The sequence below is a fragment of the Apteryx mantelli genome, chromosome 7 (assembly GCF_036417845.1).
Source record: "Apteryx mantelli isolate bAptMan1 chromosome 7, bAptMan1.hap1, whole genome shotgun sequence".
Lineage (NCBI taxonomy): Eukaryota > Metazoa > Chordata > Aves > Apterygiformes > Apterygidae > Apteryx > Apteryx mantelli.
Window position 1 is genome coordinate 3783545 of NC_089984.1, and position 19596 is coordinate 3803140.

Consider the following 19596-nt stretch of genomic DNA (forward strand, 5'->3'; position numbering starts at 1 on the left):
AGGCGGATGTGATACGGCCAGGGCCCGTTTCGCTCCTTGCGGAGCGGTGAATGCAATGACATATCGGTCCGATGATATTGGAGCGTGTTTTGTCCACGCAGGAATGGAGAAGAGTAGGGAAGCTGCAAATTTGTCTTCATCTCCATCAGTTGATCAGTATTACTGTGCTATATACTCTTATTTGCATGGGAGATAATATATTTTGCATGGCTCCCGGTCTTGGGGAGTTTATCGTTAGGTGTTTAATGTTCCGGCGGCTTTAATTAGGCAGCGCATAAATGGAATACTTTCTCCAGTATAATAAATAGTAATTAAACAGCACAGTTATTACCCTACCGTGCTAGAAGAGAAACGACCCGGCCATATCTCCTCACTTGCTGTAGTATCGGAGATCAAATACCTCCATCTTTGGAGTCCAGCCTTCCTCTTATAACTGGACTGTGGCCAAGCTTTGGTTCATGGGATAAACGCCTCCAAAATGCCGAGATGCTTAATTTCTAGCGAGAGGAAATAGCTCGGGCTCGTTTCACGTTCCGACTGCGCTGTTCTCCGGTTGCTGATTTATGGAGGCTTTCCTGAAACACCTAATTTCTGTCCTCTTCACGTTATTGCCTTCTTTCTGATTGTTTGCAGTAAAAACACGGCGGCGTTTATGATAGCTATTTCATCTGCGTGTAGCGACATTATATTTAAATTTGCAAAATAAGGAGCGGGCGCTGAAATCAAAACAGCATTTCATTAGCATAACTGGTAGAAGAAGCTTTTAAATTGCTGCGTATGAAATTCATATTTGTTACCTTTCAAAAAAACAGATTTTGGCTGTGTATTGGGAAATGAGATATGTGCATTGCGTTGTATTATACTTCTGGAAGAATCAGTTTTGTGGGGGTTTTTTCCCTGTGGAAAATGTTCTCCACAGTTTTGTATATCGTCCCTGCAGGATTTTCTTTAAACGTTTTTATTAGGCCTAAGAGTAGTTTGAATGTAAATGTTAAAGGAGCATTTAAATCATTGATTATAAAAAGTAACTGCTCAACTAAGAATCGCTATTAGTGAACACGTCAAATCGTGGCCTTTGAGCACTTTCCGTGTAGAAAATAGGTATTTAAATTCTGAATTCATCAAAACAAATGCTAATTTTCTGTTTGCGGACTAATGTCCCAACTCCACATCACTTGATTTCATGGGAATTTTCCATCCTTATCTTTCACTTAATGCTAATGGCTTTTCAGTTTTGCCATGAAACTGGAAGTATATTGAATTTGAGCAATTCTTGCCTACCCAAGGGTTCTCTAAAGCTTATGATTTTCCCCCAAGCTCTACAGCTTCTGCTTGAAAGTCAACGTGGATTTTACAAATACATACAAACCAAAATAACTTCTGACTTTTTTGAAGCACATCCTCTTTTCTGTAAGCAAAACTGGTTAGTTTGCCTTGATTTTGTTTTTGCTTTCTTGAGTGTGATCGGACGTGGTTTTGGCTGTATCCAAAATGGGAAATCTTTTCCATTGCTCTTTTTTAATTAGCATTTTATCTTCAGCACCAATCTGCTGCTTGCATATTGGTGGAAATGGCTGATGCAGTAACAGGACTGTGAAGATGGTAGCAGGGGTCCCTCAAAATCAGTTGGGCAACATCATGCCTGCTCTTTTCAGGCAGTAGATCTTGCTTCCACAGATCTTTGCAATAACCGGGCAGCACTTGCCATCAAGATATGGCAGTAATAGCTCAATTTTATAAACATAAAAAACTATATGGAGGTTATGAGTGTGTATGTACCATGAAGAGGGGTATGGAGATCCACCAGCCAGCTCGAGGAGAGGGCCTACCTTCACCACTGTTGCAGTTGCAACAGTAATAGCAATAGTAATAACAGTAATAGCAATAGGAGCTGAGCTATTATTTCTATATATTGCTCTTGGGAGCTCTTTCGAAGCCTAAGGCAGCCCTTTCTCGGTGATTTCCATCCCCAGCTTGCCTCAACCCTTGGATAGCACCCATGGATAACGAAGCCTTGACTTTCTAATTGTGAATGTGAGTGCGCCATGCAATTTTTTTTTTTTAATGCTGAAAGAGACCCTCAGCTATGAATAAAATCAGAATCTGGCTCCTTATTCTTAAATCTTCCCAGGAAAACTAATGGGACACGGGAAGGCATGCAGCTTTCTTATGAAGATGAATGGTGAGCATGAGTTGCTGTGGGAAGCAACGGGATGACGTCTGGAGCGGTGTGACAGAACCGCCCAGGCTTTCAAATAATGCCATCTGTGCGTTTTTGCACAGGTTTTGGGTGGAAACCAGTTGTGATCCCGTGAGCTGGATGTGAGGAAAACGCATTCACCTTGCCAATCTGTCTGCTTGCTGCAGAAATATCCCCCCTTGAGCTCCGCGGGAAACTCTGCAAGCGATTAGAAACAAAAAAATCTCCAAAATTCTCCAGGAGTCTGTAAAGCGTGTGAAGCAGCATTAGTGGTTACTTTTGCTGGTTCTTGAGATAAATATCTGGGGGTTTTGTGCTTTATATTAGATTGATACCACAATAAATGAATTTAACCCAGCAAAAATAATAGATTATCTGCTGACTTCATTTTAAAAGTTACTAGGAGTAGAATCCTTTTGAAGCTAGTGATATTGATAATGATCAATAGCCTGAGAATTAAATTTTTATTTTATTTTTTTTCTCTTTGGGCCCTAAGTATTGTATTCCATATTCCAGGATTTCGGCGATCACTTTGCCATAGGAATATTGGTGAATGTTTTCTTCGTGGGTATTTAGTACTAGGTGCTAACAGTGCATTATCGGTAACTAATATTAATACTAAATCTGATGGAAACCTTTGGAAGCCAAAGGAAAATGTCATTTTGCACACCTATGGGCATATGATTTTGCTGCACCCTAATAATGTTAAGAAAGGGATTTATTCCATTTGGATGTATTCCACATGGATTTATTCCATGGATTTATTCCACTGTGGCTACCCTCCCTGGCATCTCTCCCGTGGCGCGGCGAGGAGTTTGCACGAGAAAAATCTGCTTTTGCCTATTCACTGCTTTTCTATAAATAAAATGCTGTATATACAAAGCATCTGTGCAAGCTTTTTCTGTCTTGGCTGCATTAGGGGGTTTCAATTTCTCTCTTCCGACGTAACGCCGGCTGCGCAGCCTGGCACCGGGCCACTTTTCCGCACTTCTTGCCTTCCCCTTAGTGAATAACTGGGTTCGGGAGTCTCTCGGCGGCGTGCAAAAAGCAAAACCTCCCGGTGGCTCTGCTTGAATGCAATTTTTGGCGTCAGGGTGCCGCGGTGTACAGGATTTATCGATGCTTTCCTGCAAGTCGGAGGACGTTTGGAAGCACTAGCTACTTGTAATGGTTTTTATTCATCCCTGATTTAATATGCTGCCTCTGCATTCCTCTGGTTTTGATACAATCTTTGCAAAACCTCTGGAGTGGATGATTAATGTGTAGAAGTTTAGTCTACCTTAATGCAATACGTTCTTCTGTTCCCCTCAACTCCACATTGCCCTCGTTCTTTATGAAAATATTTGAGTGTTTCTGTCCCGTTTGACGTCTCTTATTTAGGTGCCTGGTGGAGGTATTGTGTATTAAGCTTTTTTAGTGCTCTCCAAGTTTGCTTTTTCTAATTGTTTAGGTGGTCTTAAGGCTGAGAAGAACCAGTCAGACGTTGTGCTCACTCTTGCAGAGCACTGTCCATAGAGGACAAGCCAGTAATCCCTAAGTTTTAGGGGATGACATAGCACTGAGCATTAGCAGGACCCCTTAATTACCTGCTCCCCAGTTTGGGGACAGGAGCAGCTTTTTAGTGGCTGAGAATATTTAGAATTTCCTTTCTCGTCCTGTTTTGTGACATCCTAAACGGTGGCTACAGGCATAATAACCTTGCGTTCCCCTGGCGCCTCTACTGCGCTCCTTTTTCGTGTTGCCACTTGCCTGTGCGCAAAGTAGGCGATGGAGCTGTTTGCATTTCGTTTCCCTCTCCTGGCCCTCTTTCCTCTGATGTCCTTTGAAAAGCATAAATTGGCCCGGAGCTGCTTTCTTTCCGTTCAACCTTTGCTTTTAAATACCCTTTATATGGCTCTTCTCTGCACTGTATTGGTAAGCAGATAAAACAGGCTTGCTCCGGTAAGGTGAGATGTTCAAAAAGAAAAGGTACAGCAAGATGCGACTTAAGTAATTTTCCTTTTGATAGTGGCTGCGTTATTCATGGATGAGTGTTCTCGGGAATTAGTTCCTCCGCGAAAATGAGCAAAATTACCCCGTGGTTTTCCTGCGTGGTGTTAAAGACCTAAATCTTCTTGGTTTTAGTACAAAAATTGGAGAAAACTTCTCCTGGAAGTGTAATATGTGAAACAAAGTTCACACTGAGCTTAGTGCACCGCTTTTGGACTCTATACTGATACGCAGCTAAGAAAATTCAAGAACTGAAAGCATATATAGGCAATAGTTGTTTTTAAGCTTTTTCTGAGTGTATATGGTCCTCCTTTTCATGATGTGTTTCTTTAATTTGTCTTCAAGTTGTGGGACTCTGGTATTTTTAGTCATAGTTTAATAGAGGCACTAAATTATAGAACGGGTCTGAGCAAAATTTCCTATTTAAAATGGTGTTTTTCTTTTTTTTTTTCTCGCAGATGGGAAGGTTGAAGTGACAAAAGAAGGTGTGAAGCTGTGCACCATGGGACCTGGCAAAGTATTTGGGGAGTTGGCCATCCTCTACAACTGCACCCGGACAGCAACTGTCAAAAGTAAGTTTATTTTTGAACTTACAGACTGAATTCCTTAGGATTTTAATATTAGGGTCCTTATTTCTAGGTAGCGTGCTGCATCAATGTGCATATATGAAACTATATTAAAATACTTCAGCTTTATTCATCTGCTGCTGTTTTTCCAAAGCCAGGCTATGGTGGTGTTGAACTGAGGGTTGCTACTTAGAAATGTATTTCATTTTTTGGATCTTGGCAGAGCTGCTCTTCAATCTCCCGGCTTGAAGATGTTTTGTTTCAGTTAATTTTCTGCTGTCAGTAGCCCTCAATACTGCTTTCCCCTGGAAGAGCTTAATCTCCCAGAAATGGTTGGAGGAACATTTTTCACGCACAATGAAATAAGAGTGAAGAGAGCTCATCCCTTTGGGCTCTTGTTTTTTCAACTTGGAAGACTTCGGTTTGATTCCTTGCCCTGCCATAGACTTTTTCTGGGTCCCAAGCAGCTTCTTCCAGGAAAAGAGAGAATGTCTACCAACGTTAGCCTGGAGAAGCTCATTAACCCTGTCATCAGTAAAAAAGGAGAGAGACTGAGGCTTTGCCCTAAAATACCTGAGGCATCTGCCCTAAAATACCTTTCTCTAGAGGGGAATGGGTCTGTCTTTGGTGATGGGTTTCCCTGGTTAAGTTAGGTTCTGCAAACATCTCTATTGGACTTCTGATGTCTCAGTTCTCCTTAAGTGAAACGGGGACTAGTAGCAGTTTCGAACATCTCAAGCGTGTTGGATGTCCATAAGCATTACAAATTGTCAAGAATTTGCCACCTGTGGATCCAGGCTGGGAGGGCAATGTAAGGGAGCTATACAGCCTGGCCACAGATTTTGGAAACTGGTATAGTTTTCCATGGAAGGTTGAAGCGTGGCTGAATTTGCCTTCAGTTTCCGTGTTGCACTCCTAATCTGCTGCATGCTCTCTGGCCATCCGTAGGGCTGGATCAGAAATGGTCTGGGTGGGTAGAAGTTTTCCCTGCGCCGTGACGGGTATATGATCCAGACGAGTATGTTGCTGAAGAATATCTGGTCCTTGTGAGTTGACCCTCTAAGAAGAACTCTTATGTATTTTTTCAGGACCAGTCAGTCTGTTTCCCCCCCCTAAACTGACTAAATGGGCAGAATCGGGGGAAAAAAAATGGATGGCTAAAAGTCTTTGGCACTTCTGTAACTACTGTCTTCTATGAATGTTGTGAGCAAAAGCACGGGTTACACAGTATGTGGAGGGAAGTCACATTACTGCATACAACAGAAATATATTTTCATTTAAATTCAGCTTCTAAAAAGTTGAGAATCGGGAGGCATGGTATCACAGTTCTTGACCTTGAGGTCAAGAGCTCCCAGTGACATCTTAAGCAGAGAGGTTTTATGGGAGATGATAAATACTTCTGTGGTTTGAAGACACTGTAGTGGAGGAGTTGGAAGGAAGCGGATGGGATAGATGATGAGAATAATACAGAGACACAAAAGTACTCTCAAAATGAGGCACAAGTCCCTGTTTGGAAGAAAGTCTTTTAAAAATATCCAATTAAAAAAATAGAAGTAAGAGGAGAAATAGGCAGAAATGTCAAGACAGGAAGAGATAATGAGATGTTCTTGCAAAGAACATGCAGTTCTCCATAATCCTAAAGAACTTGACTGAGGGACTCTGTTTTCACCGGTGTAAACTTTGTCTCTTTAAAAGCGCTGTTTAATGCAGGTTAGCCCCTGGCTAACCCATAGGCAGTTCATCGACAGCTCAGCTTATATTTCGGAGTAATCCGTAATCCCAGACACTGCAGTTTTAGTTAGGTGTGGCAAATGTGCACGTTGCACAGGTCATGCGTAGCCCCACCGAGGAGAGCCTGTGTGCAGGGCCACAGCACCGGAGACCTCAGGACTGCTTCCGCCACGGTGTATTGGACTGCTCTTTTACGAGACACTTGATGTCCCCTCCAGTTAGTCTGTTGGGGACTCAAGGCTGCGAATGGGAAGTAGGTATTGATTTACTCCATCCTGCCCATATCCCTGTAGAGGTATAGCCTGTGTTTCTGAGTAAAATTTTGGAGGATTGGTGGTGATGATGAATTCACATGAGCCTCAAGTTCATATTATGATACAGTTAAAGGAAGCAGGAAAGGAGAAGGGGAAGAGGGGAGATGCTGGAGTCCTAGGAAGAGAAATGAGAGTTCATTACAAGGTTTATTTTGGGAGAGGTAAACAACTGATAATTGTAATGAAAATAGACACCCAGTCGACCTTAATGCTGGAGGCGAAGGATGCATCAAGGGGCATCACCCGACTGTCATTTACAGAAACACTTTAAGGCAGGACTTCCCAATTTTCAGGAGATGGATTTCCACCACCTTTAGAGTGTCGGAATTTGCCCGCCAGTACTTCATTACCAGGACTTTAAGTATTTCTTTTTAAAAAATGAGGTGTCACCAAAGACTGATGGAAGGATGCGTTACGATACTGTGAAGCTCGACGGCACCTTTGGGCCATGCCGATGTGTCAGCCGCATTGACATTGCTTTGCTGCGTGTGTACTCTTGCTTTGGCTTTGTAAATAATGAAGTTTTTAGTGTTACAGCATTCGTCTACGCTGGCTCTTCAGCTGTTGCTCTCTCTGTAGCAGACTAAATTTAGGAAGATAAATCATTTTAGAAAGTACTTTGTCTTTTAAAAGTAATTTAAGAGAGTTTGAATTTTAATTATTCTTGTCTGACTCCTTCTTGGTTCATTTTGACCTCTTTTAATGAGAGACAACACAGGTCTTCTGGAAGCCTCTTCTGAGAGAATTATTACAATATTTTTGCAGCCTCTATTATTACGGTCTTATGTAAAAGCAGGAGGGGTCCAAGGGTCCGAGAAGAAACCACCGCCAGATACCTAAGGGTTCCCCTTGATCTTGGTGAGGAAGGTAGGGCCACATCTCATGAAGGGTGGCTTCATATTTAAGACAGCTACTAAAACGTTTTTGACGCCTAATTATTGGTTGCAAATTTTGAAGCTTTTGCTTTCCATTTCTAAATGTTACTGCAAGAAAGCTTTTTTTTTTTTTTCCATTTTCCCCCAGATGAAGCTTTTTCACTCTCTCGCTCCAAGTAAGTCCTTGCCACGGCTTTCTGCTGTTGCTCACACATCCGCTTCCATTACACATACTGCTAAGTGCAAATCAGCAGCTGGATTTTTCCCTGTATCTGTAGTTGATCCAGGGCTCGCAGATGGCCATATGGGAAAATCTGAGGCTGCTCACAGCTTGGAGGAGAATCGCAGACTTTTTATACCCCGATTCCAACAAATAATTTTATTCAGTGTCTTAGAATAAGGTAGAAAGTGACTTCACTTATTTCTTATTAAAGATGAATTATTGCACAGCTAAAATGCTGCCTTTAATCCTCTGGGAGAGCAGTATTCTCCAGATATGTCTGCTTACCCGCATATCCCAAATTGCTGTTGTCTTCTCTTTGAGGAAACAAGTTTAGTGCCTTAAAATAGTAAAAGCTGTAAACTCGGGTTTCAGATCACTCAGAAATCACATTGTTGGCTCAGAGTGTGATCCGAGAACTAAAAATATACTGGATTTAGGGTTTTTTTTAATATATGTATACTTCTGTTCAGGCTGGCTATTTTCTCCCTGCCACACATGCAGGTCGGTACTAGGCTAAAAGCTAGCGTGAATCTTTCCCGTACGCTGAGAGACCTAAGTAAGGAAAGCATTTTGTCCTGCTGCTTGCCCAGGAAACAGGATTTTCAAGTGTGTTATTGCAAGAACCTGAAGGAAGCAAAAAGATGCATAAAAACTTGGCAGTGATTTTGTATTGGTGTTAATGTAGCGTTAGTGGTATAGGGGACTATCTGGTAAGTCAGAAAAAAAAGAAGAAAAAGAAAAAAAAAAGAAAAAGAGACCCTCCGTGGAGAATTCAAGCTGTGTATATACAGCTTTTTAATTCAGCATTTGATAGCCCAGAAGATGCGTTTAGTAAATGAAAATTCATCCTGCACGTCATTACTAATGTGCAGTGGTTCTCAGTGCTTGTAAAGAATAACCTGATGAATATCATTGAGTATTATTATTGCAAGCAGTTTAGGGGAACGCTGTAATTTTGCGAAAGGAATGGATTCCAAAATTTAATTCCCTCGGCGGCAGAATTTGAATATAAAACCTGGCAAAAAAAGCCTCGATAAAATGCCGCCAGCCTCAGTGGAGTTATGCACAAGACGCCAGGCCATGTTTCCAGGGAAATAACACGAGTGGAAAAAAGAAAGCACAAACTGAAGCTGTTAAATTGCAACTTATACAGGTCTTTCTTTTCTTGTTAAAACTAAGAGTGTCTCCTCAAACGCTAGCACGAGAGTCGCTAAGCTGCTATGCCCGTCGGCACAGCTAATTGTGCAAAAGTCACTACCCTGCAGCATGTTTAAGGAAGTAGTTGGGCGGTGGCGTTGCCAAGCTTGGATGAGTTTGAATTTACCTCTTCTGTCTTCTTCTGTCTTCTTCTGTCTTCTTCTGTCTTCTTCTGTCTTCTTCTGTCTTCTTCTGTCTTCTTCTGTCTTCTTCTGTCTTCTTCTGTCTTCTTCTGTCTTCTTCTGTCTTCTTCTGTCTTCTTCTGTCTTCTTCTGTCTTCTTCTGTCTTCTTCTGTCTTCTTCTGTCTTCTTCTGTCTTCTTCTGTCTTCTTCTGTCTTCTTCTGTCTTCTTCTGTCTTCTTCTGTCTTCTTCTGTCTTCTTCTGTCTTCTTCTGTCTTCTTCTGTCTTCTTCTGTCTTCTTCTGTCTTCTTCTGTCTTCTTCTGTCTTCTTCTGTCTTCTTCTGTCTTCTTCTGTCTTCTTCTGTCTTCTTCTGTCTTCTTCTGTCTTCTTCTGTCTTCTTCTGTCTTCTTCTGTCTTCTTCTGTCTTCTTCTGTCTTCTTCTGTCTTCTTCTGTCTTCTTCTGTCTTCTTCTGCTGTCCTATGGAAATACCTCCCTAGCCTGCTAGCTGCCGCTGCAGAAAATACCATAGCTTTGCAAGCAGCTTCGTGACATTGATAATTGGCAAGGAGAAATAAGGCAAGAGAGCGCCGGCTGCCAATTAAAATTGCAGAGGCTCATTTCGAACCCTTAGGGAGCGATGCTGCCTCTGTGTATTCTGTTCTAACAATTACGGGTGTAAAGTTTGTTCAGATCTTAAACCAGTCGAACGCCGGCCAGAAGGCCAAAGTTAATTGTGGACATTCGGCCATTTGATTAAAATCTTTCTGATATGGCTTATTTATGAATGTTAAATTCATAAAACAGAGACGAGGTTGCAGCTCAGCCTGAAGCGCCTGGGTCCGTACGTTGGTGAGGGATACATGGGAATATCCTTGGAGAAAGCAATTTAAACTCTCCCTCCCGCTGCCTGCATTTCTCTTTGAGCGATCCTCACCTGTGGAACCGCAGCTCTCTGGACACTGATACTTCGATTAGATCAGCATTGCATGTTTAATGCAATTTTAATTAGAGTTTCTTGCCATATTGTGCCACATGGGCTGGCTGTAGGAGGAGGTGGTGGTGTGGTGGGACGTGACTTTTGCATGCTGGGGTCTGTCAAGGGTCAGTATATGGCCCATGAGCACAGTAGCAATCGGATTCCCCAGGAATCGGATCCATCCGTGGTGCTCATCTCTGCTCGCGGCTATGCCTTAACGACGCAACCAGGGCTCAAAACAGTAATCAAGCTGCTTCTTCCACCACCAGTATGTCCTGGAGACCACTTGCTGAATGCTACACGGCTAAGATAAAAATACTCTTGGTTCAAGGGCTGAAACGCCAATTAATGTTATTAATTAGGGTGATTTTATGATAAAGCAGTTCTGTATGGGCAGCCACCGGTGAGCATTGCCTGCGTGAAGATGCAGGGATTAAGCGGACCGTTACGCTTTTTCCAGGCGATGCAACAAGGTGGAATTTGATTATTCCTCCACGGGAAAGAGAGCAAGAGCGAAAGTGCTGCTGAGGACAAGGGACAAGACATAGCCGAACTCTTTTTTTTTTTTTTTTTTTTTTTTTTTTTTTTAAAACAGCGCCCGAGAGGGAGTCTAATCAAAGGGAGAATAGTTGGAGATGGGAAGAGCGAAATGAAAAATTCATGCAACACCTGGGCCCGCTGTCTACCCAAAACGCCTACAGGCTTATTGAACTTGATGGCAAAAATAGAAGAACCGGTTACGGAAACAGGGCGGGAAAAAAAAAAAAAAAAGAGGCAATACGGCATGATTTATCTTGCGGTGTGCTGATACCTTTTGATGATTTTTTTTTTTTTTGTAAGCAGCAAGCCGTATGGCGGCGTAATGTCCGCAGGAATGACCAACCGCAGGAAGTTTGGGTCCGGAGTTGGGCGCGATGTCTCATCCTGGCTGGTGGCATGCAGTAAAGGCTCTGCTTGGCACAGCCCTGGTGTAAAGTGAAACAGCATGATTTCGCGCTCCGATATATAGATATACGGCCTGTCTCAATAAAAATAAAGAGGTCCAGGTCCAGAAAGCAGGCCGTATATTTGACTTACACCTTCCGCAACAGTTGTTTCGGGTGCCGTAGCGGGCTGTTGGCTGCAGAAGGCCAAGAAAGCATCATCCCTTTGCACTACCTTTTTAATTTGGGAAATAGAAATAAAGCGACTGAGCCAAAGGAAATCCATTTGGATCTGATTGTGGTTAAGTGCTGAGTCTGTGCTTGGAACATGTTTCCTTCCAATGCAGTGGTGTGTATATATATATTTTTTTATCTTGATGCAATCCCATTGCCTGGTTCTCAAGTCACTGCATCAGCTGGAGCTGGGTGTTGCAGCGATGCTAAAACATAGTTTAGCCGCTGACCCTGTGCGCAAATGCTTTGGGGTTTTTGCTCGCTTTGACCTTTATTTTCATGATTATCGTCAATCGTGCAAACTGCAGCTGGTTTCGAGCAGTGCAACAAAGTTGGGTAAAATACCCCTAGTCAGGTATAATCAAAAATATATGGGGGGAAAAAAGGGGAAAGAGCCATGTTTCATGCTTGCGAGCGAGACTGATGCCGAGGGTCTCTTTGTAGAGGAAGAAGCTGGATGGAGGAAGCTCATTCCCTGGGCGATGAGGCCGAGAAAAGGCTGTTTGCACAAAAATCTTTAGAAGAGAAAGCTAACAGTCCTTTCCAAATGCACTTGCTTCGGGGAAATAGAAACACGAGACTGAAATTAAAAAAAAAAAAAGAAAGAAAGAAGACATTTATGAGAAAATGCAAGCTTTGGCAACGTTGCATTAGGTTCTCTAAAGGAATGCTTTCCCATTTTATTGAAAAACTGTGTTTATTAATTTCAAGGATATAGTGTATTTTGGTGACTGGTGTAGGAACAAGTGCGGTCGGGGCTAAAATAGCAGCACGTGAGGGCCTGGGGCTGCTGCCGTGTGGCTCACCAGTGTTATAAAGCACTGGCGCTGCCTTCAGGAATTTTCCATCTGGATTTTTCTTGGTTCGATTTTATCTATGATTATTAAAAACAAGAAATCCCTTGTTCTGCCTTTCTTCTCCTTGAAATGTTTTCCCAGCTGGGGTGCGCGGTTGTTGTCTTTGTGGTTGAGAAAACGGGCTCTTTATGTGTTTTAATTAGTGCTTTTAATTTAAAAAAATATATATATTTAATTTTTTGTTGTTATTACCTGTCTTTAACTTTATGCTTTGTTCAGTTTGCCTGCCATTGGCTGTTTTGGCATTTTCCAGCTTGTTTCAGGATTTAAAATTTTACATTTTAATTTTTTTTTCCCTTTAGAGTCTTTTCCACGGCTCTTTTGACTGGAATTGTTCATCCTTTTTAAATTTGTTTTAACTTAATTGTCTACCTTCCCTTTATTTCTATCAGACTTGGTTGGAATTAGCTTTCTCCTGGTGCTTACCTGCCTGCCCGGAGTTTTCCCCTTGGTCCTTTTAGTCGGTTTAATACTGCTATTGCTTGTATTCCATCGCTTGCAGGTGCTTCAGAGGCAAAACGTTGCTGTGAGCGGACTTTTTCCGCAGCGCTCCTTAGACCAGCGAGAAAGTAGCGATAAGTTTTGGTGCCGGTTGAGCCGTTTTGCTCAGCGAAGCCGTTGCAGTCTGTCTTGTGGGCAGGAGTGGAAGAGAGATGCCAAAGTTGTAGCTGTTATACTGGCGAAACATCTAAACCTTCTACAAAATCCAAGTTTGGTCAAGAACTTGAGGGCTAAGCAAGGTACTTAAGGGACTGATCTTAGATATGTGTTTAATAACTCTTAGGGCTTTAAGTGATGTTTAGTCCACGGTGACAAGTCTTTTGTTAACATTGTGGTTTGCTTCCTTTTTCTTACATACGTTACCCAAAGCGTTTTGGCCATCAGTGTTTCATTTGCATAGTCCAAGCCAGTTCCTGGTGGGTGTTTCAAGCTCTCACTGTATTTTAGCTCGGCCCCCGCTGGTGGTTAATCATGGGGCACTTAGCAATGTGTTGACGGCAGTCAACGGATGCAGCAGCATCCTAAACTTCAGCCTAAATGCATCTTCTAGTTTTTCCCCTCTTATTGATGTAGATGGTTTCCTAGTTAATTGTAGAATAGCTCCAAGGTTTTGGTCTGGGGTTGCTCACTGTCCGTAGCCCTCCCTTGAGCATGGATTTTTAGGCTTTCCAAAAGGCATTGGAGAACAGCGCCTCAAAAACTCGCAGCTCATTTGAGTTAGGAGATACCATCTACTAGGAATGGGGCTCCAAAACATTGGTGGCAGCTAAATTTTTCCAAAGGTGACAACTGCAGTCCTGGTTTTATTTCGTGATGGCTTTGGGCGCCTGGAGAAACGAAGGTTTGCAAAACGATGCAGCCCATTAAAACTCTTGAAGAGCATCGGTCAAATATTCTCGCAGTAGCAGCTTGGGAGGTTTGGAAATCACGTGCGGTTTTACGAAAGCCTTCCTATATGGTAAATTTGGAGTGAGTCAGGCCAAATGTAGGTGTCTACCGCCTGGCCACCCTCCAGAAAGGACCGAGTCTCCTGTAGGTCCTGAGCTGTATCTGCTGAGCCCCTGGATGATGTCTCAGAGAGACTGCAGAGCCTCAAAAGGCTTTAGACGCCCACGTTCAGGTAACCGAATATAGTCCTTGCAGTCTGGCATTATATCCCACTGTCTGCCACGTTCCCTTTACAGGGAATAACTCCCACCTCGTTCAGACACGTAAAATTATTTCAGACTCCGTAGTATGAAATCATTTTGTTATAGGAGAAAGCTTTCAGCGCCAGGCCGGGTTTCCAAACGATACAGACCTTTGTGCCAGTGCTCGTAATAAAATCATATTTATTGCCTGGTGCGGAAGAAGTACGATAATCATTCAGGGGAAATTAAGCGCTTGAGTTGTTTTTTTTGAAATACCCCCCCCCCCCCGAGAATGTTTTTGATGGTATTTTTCTTTCCGTTTTTAATTGCGTAGTCGGATAATCCGAAAAACCAGCACAGCCAAACACGCTCACGAGTGGATTATGACTTTCTCCGCGCAACCCCAGCTGTAAAACGACGACTTCACAAGAGCTTCATTTTCATCCCCTTTTATTTGCGTCTCTGAAAACATTATTGATGCGTGAAATGATGAGGCGAGAGCAGAGCTGATGCATGAGATGACCGAACGCTTTTCTTTTTCCCAGCCAACAAGAGACTCGCAATCAGCAGTGGTGTCTGCAGCATGTAGGTATTTTTTAAATTAGGAACACTTTCCGCCTCATTTAGTCTTTCTGCCCCAATGTTTTATGGTAAATCCTTTAGTTTCTTTAAGATTTCTGATTCTCTAATTAAAGTAACTACAGAAGAGTTAACATTTCCCAAAATTTTGGCCGTGTCTTCTAAAAGCAAGGGAAATGCTTCAGTACCAGGCTGCTTCAGGGTGGGCTATCTTTTAGCATAGTTTGCAAAAGAAAAGTGGTAAATAGAAAATATGAACTGTCCTTATTATTTTTTTTATTTATTCTGAGTGAAAATTATAGGGGGAATATGCCAATGCACCCTGGCTCCTAGGACAAGTATAAAAAAGAGCGATATCTCCTTTATTTTAGGTCTTTCCATGCAGGTAATGAGAGGCTTATCTGCTGGAAATGAAAAGCCTGGTTTTTCCCTACGTGTTTTCAGTAAAGCACCGTGACTTCGTAAACAATTAGCTTGAAACTGGCTTTCATGCTTCCCTGGAAACCTATTTATCAGTTTGATTTTCTTCCTCCTTCCCTTTGCACTTCATATTCTCTCACTAGCGCTACCCTTTAAAGAGCACATAAAGGATGCCCAGAGCGCATCCGTTGAAAGATCGGCACCGTTTTTTGCCTTATTTTCTTGCTTTACAAGGGGCAAAACGGACACAAGTAGCTTGTCCAGCTCAGTCTAAAGTTGCAACCCAGCTCTCCTATTTAGCACCTTTTCCAAACTGAAATCCGTGCTGGGCAATGAATAACAAATCTCAATGCAAGTGCTGAGGATTAGGACAAGCCTTCTTTTAAATGCTCCCCAAGCATAACGCAGCTAAATCCTGTTTCCTTATTTCGGGAAAGGCTGGAAGCCTGCAGCGGCAGAGGGAGATGTCGGACACAAGCAGGAATCACGCAGGAGGGATGGAAAGCAGCTTTTAGGGGGAAATCAGAAGCGGTTTTGCGGAGCTTGTTGTGACTGCCAAAGATGCTAAAAGTTGCCGATCGCGAGGAGGTGGCTTGTTCGGAAGGTGGCCTCCGCTCTCGTTTTTGTTGCATGGGTGTTTTAAGCGTGCGAGGCGTTGGTGTGGCAGATGGGTACGCCATGTGTTGCATTACAGAGTGTTTGAGGTTATATCTTAATATATGGAAAAACAAAATAGCGACTGAAAAACACACGTCTATCTACCACCCTGCCTACGTTGCTTGTACTTTTGGAGGGGGTTTTTTTGGTATCCGCCATCTGTGATTGCTGGTTTGCCTTTAGGAATTCCCAATGGGAGCCGGGTCTGTGTGTCCTATATATCCCCGTGCCCACTTAGGGGCTGATAGCCCAGCTCCCCAGCAGTTCCCAAAGCAAGCAGTCAAGCCAGCGGCATACAAATTGTTTGCAACCTGCTCTTCAGGGAATATAAACCACGTAAAAATAAATTCTTGAGCTAGCGCTTATGAACAGGCAAAAGCAGCTGCTATTCTTTTTTTCTTTTTCCTTTCCAGCTTTGCTGAATTATCAGATGAATAAGAGTAGCGGGGCAACAGTTCATCAAACCAAGAGAACTTTCCCCTTCTCTATAATGGACGCAAGGTAGAAGCTATTTATGGAGGAGGCACCTGACGGTGCATTCAGTATAGTGACAACCAGTGGTTGTGTCTCCTGAGACCTTGCGATCAGCTCAGGCTGTGTTTGAACAAAAATACGTTCGTTATTTGATGAGCCATGTTTATTCTTGATAGGACTGTGTTATTTTGATCGTTCTCACACTTTTATTGAGCCGTGCGATGTCTTGATTTCGTGGACCCGCTTAAAGTTAAAATACAGCTGTTTAGGGAAACTAGTGCTGCGTGTTAGCCAGCCTTCACCTACCACACCTTTGTGCTACTGCTGTGATTTAAAGTAGTCAATTTAGTCATTTCAAAAATAGTGAATAATGCTATACTTCAATTCCTAAAGAAGAAAAATTCTCTATCGTAGCTGGCTTACACTGAAAAATACTGTTTCTCACCAAATTCATTGTCTTCCCTGCAGTGACAAAACAACCAAAATCTTCTTTATTATATAATAATCATAAATCCATTTGCTAGTGGCAACTTAGCAAAATCGGGGGAAAAAAATTGCAAGTTTCCCGTGTGTTGGGATACCCCAGATGTAGTCTTTAGTGACCAAGATTTACTGAAGATTGTAATGCTGCAAAGAAGTCTGTAATTTACTTGCACTTATCCACTCTAAAGGCCTTGGGCAAAGACGGATATAATATTAGTTAAGTGCCAGTGTATAAAAGCACTTGGATACAAATTAAATCAACAAAAAAGCAGGTAGACCTTTTAAATAAAAGCAAGCAAACAGGTTCTCAGAACGGCAGATCTGAAAAAAACTCGTTACCTCTTCATGAATTGCATCTTCTCTCTAAAAGCAATCAGAACGGGAGTGTTTTTTTTTTGTCTTCAGACCGCAATAAAAACCGCCCAGACAGCGGACTTTGACAACTATATTTGCTTCTCCAAGTTATTTGCAAAAACCTTCGCTTTTGAGCTTAAATGCAATGGTTGGTTGAAGCGCGCATAACGAAGCTCTAGACTCTTCAGCCTCTATCCAATACCCAGGAGATGGAAATGAGATTAAAATAGACTATTATTTTAATCAACGGGAGGAAAACAGAGTATGCATGGAGGGCCAGACATATTTGGGTCGTTCTTCAGTTTTTCAGGGTATGTTGCAGCCTCCCTAAACAGCAACGTAAAGCACAGCTGCCACCGTAATGATGATTGCCGTGGCTTTTACTTTCATATGACATACACTGGACATCCTAAATCGTTGTTTTTATGGGACTTGAATTGAACTCAAGTCATTTGAAGTCAATTGAGCAGTTTGGCTAGTGTTTAAATCCAGAGACCTACACAAGGAAAAATCCCTGCTGTCTTCGAAGAAGTAGAATTGTCTTTATTTCTCCTGTTTTTTTTTCCCAGCTCTCTTATTACTCTTGTAGCTTATTTGCAATAGAGAACAGGCACGATGATTGACTAAAATTGCATAACGTGACCAGCTTGGATCTTATCTTTTTGTAGTTAGATTTTTTTATGTGCAAGGGACGGGGACGGATTTCTTTGTGATATAATATCAGTGCTGAGCAAGGCAACGGTTGGGAGTTTACCAAAATTGAGGTTAAGTGATTTCTGCCAAGGCAGGCCATCGAGCTGCGATACTTCTCCTGCAGTCAAACATGGAGTCACTCGGAGCAAAATTGCATTTCCTTAAAGAGAGACCATCTAGCTGATGCTCTCTAGATATTATGCCCCTGATGTGTAAGCATAAAAATAACATTTGTGAAACCGAGTGCTCTTACGGAAATAGTTTGAGTACCGGCAAGAAAGGCATGGAGAGTTACTCTGATAAGATGGTGCTTTGTATAAATGTTTGTTCGCAAGCCTTTGGTAGAGGAGCATTTCCATCTGTAGAAACCTCGAGAGCTTCTCAGCCTTCCTCACCTGTGTTGTAGGGCAGTCTGTCAAATCTCATTTGAACTTTATCTTTTTATCTGTTTTTTCAGTGTTCTCGCTAGTTTTTGAGATAACAAAATATAGCAGAAGAGGAGAAAATCCAGTGATCTAAAAGCAAGTGACGGTGAATTCTTAAAGGACGTATGCTGTGAACTCAATAGGATGCTGGATGGTTGGTGGTTTGATGCCTCCTTAGATGTGATGGGGATGAGTTAGAGAGAGGAATGCTGGTGAGGTGGAGAAAGCGGACCGGGTGACAGGAGATATTCAAGGAAGTGTTAGAAGTTGGCACTTTCCATGGCCACCATGTCTTCACGGCAGCAATGGCTGAGCTCGTCATATTGAGATGTCAGAATGCCTCGTATTATGTCAGTATTTGCCCAGATACACCACCAAGTGTCGGCAGCAGAGGCAGCACTGAGATGCAGCTCTTCCATCTTCCTGGCTCATTCCCTGCTCGCTAAAACACATTCTCCCTTTGACAAATGTTTAATACCTGATTAAATGCAGTAATCTCTATATGACAGCTCTCCTGAACCACTTTGGATTTTTTTCTTCTTTAAATTTCTTCCCTGCATTTTTGCTTGGCTTCTTCCAGTCTTTGTCCTTCATCCTTTTCATATAGTTCTGTGATTCTTTCTCACAGTCTTTGCAAGAGACCTGGAATATAGATTTATTGTTAGATATTCTCCGGGAAGAATCAAGTTTGCCTTGTTCTGTCGTCTTATAACGTCCTTGCTCAGAGATATCCAACATAAGTCAACACTCAAAGCGCGTCACATCTCTCAAAGCCCTGGCAGAAATCTAAACACAGATAGTTTTATAGATGTTACGCCAACGTTGCGAGCAGCGGCTCAGGTCAGGGATGAAGAAAAATCTTAATAGCGTCTCATTTTGCTTTTTGCATGCCTTTCCAAGCAATGATCCAAACTAAGAATGTGGTTTCCCTTTCTGACTTATTCCTCTGTTCTCGCTCAGGCACTTTTAAGCCTCCATGCATTTGCTCTGCCCTCTAAATAGGAGCTTAATTTTGCCTATTTTCTGTTGTGATGCATGCAGGCGTTATTTTGTATATATGCACACACTTGTACTCATATATGTATTTATATATATGTATGCACAAAACCATATGCACATAAACGGTCTCTCAGGCTACCGTTTTATCTGGGAGCCTTAGACACTACCATGATGCAAAGTGAGAAAATCCCAAATCAGTCTCACTAGAGGAGGAAGCCGATTATCTTCCTCTTTTTCTGAGAGAAGAGATAATCAAGAGTGACATTTTATAGCCTCGGTGTCCATGTGACAGGTTTGGCTCATAGGATCATGAAACCTTACCAACTGCTGAAAACCATCAATTGACCTAGCCAAATCCATAGCCTCGATGACGCATGGGAATCCAGAAAAGTGCACAGTACGAACAAAGTGGATAATATGTCAGGACTTGAAGGCGTTTAAAGGGATAAAGATATTCAAGTGATTGATCTGAAAAGTTTATTCTAATCCCTTGTTCTAAGAAGCAGCAATTTAGCACCCTGTTTTATTGCATGCCAAATATTTGTTTCAGGGAGTCCTTTGCTTGATGCACCTAGAGATCATCAGCTGTCACTTAGTGGGAGCTGTTCCGTTGCAAACCATTAGCTTGGCTGTTATGTCATCAGATAAGGAACTTTATTCTTTTCCCCCTTTT

The 19596-nt window shown here is 42.3% G+C and overlaps 1 protein-coding gene across 2 annotated transcripts in view; it reads left to right on the top strand.

Annotated features, from left to right (window-relative positions):
• The window catches only part of PRKG1 (protein kinase cGMP-dependent 1), a 487572-nt gene that overhangs the window by 177672 nt on the left and 290304 nt on the right, over positions 1 to 19596 (top strand). For both annotated transcript variants that reach the window (XM_067299666.1, XM_067299665.1), the window contains exon 3: positions 4648 to 4761. In XM_067299666.1, coding sequence (XP_067155767.1) covers positions 4648 to 4761 — 114 coding nt within the window. The remainder of the gene's footprint in view (positions 1 to 4647; positions 4762 to 19596) is intronic.